Below are 6,000 nucleotides of genomic sequence, written 5' to 3'. Positions count from 1 at the left end.
ACACACACACACATGTCTGGTCAGCTATCCTTGTGGGGACTCTCCATAGGCGTAATGGTTTTTCTACTGTACCGTCCGTATATTCTATTGCCCTACACCAACCCTACACCTAAACCTACCCCTCACAGGAAACTTTGAGGTCCCCATGAGTCTGTGTGTATTCAGGTTTAAGTCCCCACCAGAATAGAAAAACAGGTACACACACACACACACACACACACACACACACAACCGTTCAAAAGATTGGAGAAATAATAAAAAGTAAACCAGTAGTAAAAAGTAAACCTGTTTTCTGTTATAAAATATTTTAAAATGTAATTCATTGTGATGTGATGGCTCTGATAGTATAAGCTTAATTAAATTTTAGTTACATTTTAAAATTTAGTTCAAATTTTTAATTAAAGCTAAATTTAAAAAAAGTTACATTTTTGTTAAAGTCTTCAGTGTCACATGACCCTTCAGAAATCATTCTAATTTGCTTATTTCGTGCTCAGGAAACATTTCCTATTAATGTTATCAATGTTGAAAACAGTTGTGCTGCTTAATATGTTTGTGGAAACCATGATCATTTGTGACCCTGGACAACAAAACCAGTCATAAGGGTCAATTTTTTTCAGATGATTTATACATATAGCTATATAAATAAGCTTTCCATTGATGTATGGTTTGCTAGGATAGGACAATATTTGGCAGACATACAACTATTTGAATATCTGGAATCTGAGGGTGCAAAAAAATCAAAATATTGAGAAAATCGCCTACACACACACACACACACACACACACATATATATATATATATATAATACATTAAATACACTATTATTAAATTCTCAAGTGTATTTATTTTAAAACATCACTTCTAAAGTAACAACAATAATTCAGATACACATTTTTAGGCTGTTTGGCTATTTTATATCTATTTTATAACAAAGCTGTTGAAATTCTTGATAAACATTGCAAATGTACTGATGGAACAGAGGTGTTCCTTTAATTTATTTGCTAAAAACCAGCTCACTCACAGATTATCATTTCAAGTACACTTTTTCAAGGTCATCATGACCAAAATGTTCGAGTGGGTGAGTGATTCACTCTGCAATTAGTCCACCAGTTTCACCTGATTCAGGCTGATTTACAGACCTGTTGTGAGGATGAGAGGTGGGCATATCGTGTGACGTGATCAGCCAATCATCGTACGGAAGTAAATACGATAGGCTGCCATTACCACATTGACAGCACGACCAGCCAATCACAACCCCACTTTACACCACTTTTGTGCTTTACACACAATTTTGATTTATTTAGTCATTTATTTTCTCTTTATAATTTTTTGAAGAGCTCCTTTGTGTATATAGGAGCTTGCCTGTTTTAAAATAAACAGTATAGTACTCGAGACTGCTGCATTCATAAAATTTCATTGCTTTTGTTCAAAACAACCCTCTAATGGCTGTGAGAGGCACTCTGTGTGTGTGTGTGTGTGTTAGTGTCTGTATGAGACAGCATGAGCGGAGCAACTGAGCCTCTGATTGTGGTACCACTGTGCATCTGGCCTCCACATTACATCAGATATGTGTGACAGCTCCTCGAAGCCTTCAGGCTCTGAGATCCCCCGCCTTAGTGCATCAGACCAAGTAAGATTGAGTGCCATGATTTAAAATCCCCATGTATCTGCGCAGTATTAGCTTACAACTACTCATTTACGTAAGCCAAAGGTCAGCAGGAATCAATTTGAATTCTGAACAGGTAAGACAATGGCAAAACAATCTTAAAACACAATTTTATAGACTAGTGAATTAAATCATGCCAATAAAATTGAAAACGTTTTGAAACCTCTATTTTCTACCCGGCGTCCCTCAGCACGAAGCTAAAAAAACAGGAGCAACTTCCTCGCTCTCTTTCTATCCGTCATACACACTTATATAACTCTAATAAAAGGCACAGCTTGCGATGAGGATTTGATTTAGTGTGTCTTTGGAGTATTCAGAGCCATGTTGCAGCCCGTGGCCTAAGAGGAGAGTGAAGGAGATGGGAGAGGGTGAGGACTGGAGACTGGATACACTCATGTGGAAAGGAGGATCTGGCCTGGAGGGGTTCAGCCGACCCGCACAGCCCTATCTCGCTGTGGTTACCACACGAGCCTGTTTATGTGCCTGTGTGTGTGTGTGTGTGTGTGTGGCCACATCAAGGAGGGGGTGTCTCTGAGCCAATGAAATCAGAATGTGAAATATGTGGGTGAAGTTAGCCATGCATAACCATGTATGAATGTGTGGCTGAGCAAAATGCCATATTTCTACGCCTAGCTAGACATGCATGTCCCATGAACATGGATGGCTTTGCGTGTTCATTTAAGAGCTCATTTAAGGATCCATCCCAGGCTGACAAACACATGCTGATGTAAAAGTGTTTCAACACACACACCTTGCATGACAGTGCTTCGTTATGACAAATGGAAGCGGACGTGTTCTGCCCCGCCGGCCCTCCTGTCACATCCCCCTGCAATGACACACAGCAGAGAGGGGGACAACTCAGATTTATACAGATATAATAATATAAAAAGAAACAAACAACTCATACTTAGCATTCATAATCTAAACAACATCTGCAGTGAAAAAATAAAGATTTATACATACACAGCAGCACTCTATCTACCTCGTATTTCTATAAACAGTCATATTCACATCTGGAGAGCTGTGAAAGTGCCCTGATGATCAGGTGATTGGGAATAAGGGACCGGCCAGTCAGGATATTTGGCTGGGTATCTCCTCTGCAGTACAACTTAACTTTGACTTTGGAGCTTGTCTCAGTTGCATCGTTAAATTTGGTTCGCTGCAAATTTTTTGTGACCACTTGATATATGCTGTCCTTTCCATGAGCATTTGTCCATGAATAATCAATCAAGTACCGGGTTTATAGCCAGTAAAGCGTCTTTACAGGTACTAGAGTAGCTGCAAAGAGGAGAAAAAATAAAAGCTTTTCCTGACTCTCATGCTTACAAAACTCTTGCCTGTTAATGTAGCCAGACTTGAGTTGAATCAGCGACCGGTGTCTGTTCTATTGAAACTCTCCATCAAGTCATGTTTTATAATCCATGACCAATCTCATTTCTTTATGGATCTATTTACCGTGTCCGAACTCATCCATGCAAGCACAATGTTTGAGATTAATGTAAAATCTAGTTACATAATTTACTTACATAATGAGACTAAGTTAAGACAGCAATTTATAACACCCTTGAAAACTCAGTAAAAATATAGGTAACACTTTACAATAAGGTCCCAATAGTTAACGTTTGTTAATGCATTAACTAAAATGAACTAATAATACAGTACTTATTCATCTCTGTTAACACACTTCATTGTTAGTTCATGTCAGCTCAGGTCTATTCAATAATGTTAAGATATACTACATTTTAATAACATTTTAGTAATGTACTCTATTAGTAAACATTGATATTAACATTAACTAAGATTAATAATTGCTTATAATGATTTAGTTCATGTTAACTAATGTACTGTACTTAACTAATATTAACAAACAGAACGTTATTGTGAAGTGCCACCCAAAATATGTAATAATAATAAGACATGTTCTATCAGACAAATGGAAGTTCCTACATAATAACACTGAAGTTCTCTAGAACAACACTGAAAATCACGTTTTTCCCCCCCTCCAGAGTCAAGCAGCGTGCAGCTTGTTTCCCTTCATTCCACTTCCTTCCTTCCCTCCTTCATATTCAACATCTCATTTATTTTACAGCCTCGGTTTGTTTCCAGCGGGGGACAGCGGCTCGACAGCCTAAGGTGGTGTAGCATTTGAAAACATACTGCACGTTTAACAGAACATAAAGTACAATCAGGCTTAAACTTGTTCAATTATGATACACGCTGCAGCATTCCAACCAGTGTTCTGCCTATCACAGCGCATGAATACTAAAGACTGAGCCAGAGGATAAAAGTGCATCTAGAACAGGAGTTTAGAGTCATAAATGTTTCAGTGAGGCCGTGTTGTGATCTGTTTTACATCCTATTGCAATGGATGCTTAAATCGGTGGCTGGGGGAAGCAGTTGCTGAGAGATACAGTTGTGACGAAGAGGACAAATGGGCACTAGTGCCCTGCTACCCTTAAAACAACCACCTACTGTGAGGAACTCCACAGTGTCAGAGTGAATTAGAGCAGCCCTGTGTGAAGGCACGGATGATATGTGTGAATGACAGAGTGAGGGGTAGTAATGGATTATCTGACACTCATTTCATGACATCACAACAAACCCACCTGCTCGGTCGATGTGAGATAATATGATCATGGTGTGACTTTCAACTGGACCTAGAAAGACCATGACAAGCAGTTTAAAGTGTTGATTTCATGCACTTTCATGCACCTAACCCTAACCCTAACACACAATCTACTAAGCAGCTTAACCATAAATGTCCCATTTATTACACAGCTACTCAACTAATAAATATGTGGACATGAAATATTGATTTGCAGTAAGTACTCTTACCTATACATAAGAAAAAAATATTGTTATTTATGAAACAATTGGCATAGCAACAAAACAATTTTTACTAAAATAGCTAACTGAGACACTAGTAACGCCATTTGCGTTTGTATGAAAACGAGAGTCAATTACGAGAAGCACAAAATCATGTTCTCCACTGAAATTGTGTCTCCAGCAACTAGTTCTAGGTCTACTAATTACATAAATGATATTAATTTAAAATATGTATACATTTGCTTACATTATAGTGCATAATAAAACAAATTAGACCATGTAATCATCATTACAGTGCTATTTTAATAATTTTAAGATAATAAGATATCTGGACATTTAACACGTACATAATTGCAGTACATTAAAGATTGTTGTGAAGATTGTTGTAGGGTACGTGTCAAGCTTAGCTATCAGCCTTATGCTAGCTTATCCTAGAACAAAAGCTAACTAAAACAGATTTTAATGGTCATTATAGTTCAAACGACATTTAATGTGATTTTGTAGTCAGTTGTAATCAGGCAAGAGAGTAGCCATTAAAATTTCTTTGAGCCAACGTGATTGCTTGGGGTCCTAATGGAGACCCAACGGGAGGACAATTTCTCCTTTTTTTCAATGTTGTGAAAACACTATCGTGGAGTTTTTCTTTTGCTATTTGAGCAAATGGGAATGCAAAAAATATTTTTGTGCAACTCTCCCATTCACTGCTCTCGAAGTTAACCCAAATATGACGACTTTCGCCGCTGAGAAACCCGGAAATGTGAAAAAGGTCTATGGGTCTGCAATTGAGGAATAGCCATTTGTAACTGTAGCTTGAATGCTATCAGACAAGTGTGTTAGCACTACACTGTCGCCTGTGTATAGTAAAAGAGGTGATTATTAAAATATTAGTACACATCCAGAATAGAAATTTCTTGATAATTTACTCACCCCCATGTCACCCAAGATGTTCATGTCTTTCTTTCTTCAGTCGAAAAGAAATTAAGGTTTTTGAGGAAAACATTCCAGGATTTTCCCCATATAGAGGACTTCAATGGAACCCAGTGGGTTGAAGGTCCAAATTGCAGTTTCAATGCAGCTTCACAGGACTCTACATGATCCCAGCCGAGGAATAAGGATCTTATCTAAGGAAATGATCGTTCATTTTCAAAAATAAATAAATAAAATAAAATAAATTAAGATTTATATACTTTTTAACCACAAATGTACAAATGCTGGAACTGAACCAATCCTTTAAATATTATATAAAATTAAATCTAAAATATGAAAGGTTAAAAAAAAAATTACATAGTTAATAAGCTAGCAGGCTAACGTATGCTAAGCTAGAATACTGAGTTGTTAAAGAACGAGAAATATTTGATTTCACAATTTACCACTATAAGTAACACTGACAAATATAAAAGGCAATTAATATAGCCTAGCTAATTTTGGGATTTACATAATAAATATGACATAAGCCGAGTATGTAGGTTTTCTAATCAGGCACCGACATGACACATTAAATGGCATT

At 37.2% G+C, this 6,000-nt stretch overlaps 1 protein-coding gene across 2 annotated transcripts in view; it reads right to left on the bottom strand.

The window, feature by feature from the left end:
• The window catches only part of lgr4 (leucine-rich repeat containing G protein-coupled receptor 4), a 71,826-nt gene that overhangs the window by 4,388 nt on the left and 61,438 nt on the right, over positions 1–6,000 (bottom strand). Inside the window, exon 19 of one of the 2 annotated variants that reach the window (XM_016552837.1) lies at positions 2,419–2,493. The exons of the other annotated variant lie outside the window; for it this stretch is intronic. Coding sequence (XP_016408323.1) covers positions 2,438–2,493 — 56 coding nt within the window. The 3' untranslated portion in view covers positions 2,419–2,437. Of the gene's footprint in view, positions 1–2,418; positions 2,494–6,000 lie in introns of those variants that run through there. 2 annotated transcript variants of the gene reach the window in all.

This window comes from Sinocyclocheilus rhinocerous, unplaced genomic scaffold (genome assembly GCF_001515625.1).
Source record: "Sinocyclocheilus rhinocerous isolate Xijiao unplaced genomic scaffold, SAMN03320098_v1.1 scaffold225, whole genome shotgun sequence".
NCBI classification, from domain to species: domain Eukaryota; kingdom Metazoa; phylum Chordata; class Actinopteri; order Cypriniformes; family Cyprinidae; genus Sinocyclocheilus; species Sinocyclocheilus rhinocerous.
Note: the sequence above shows the minus strand (reverse complement) of the source record. Positions and strands in the feature narration are given on the sequence as shown.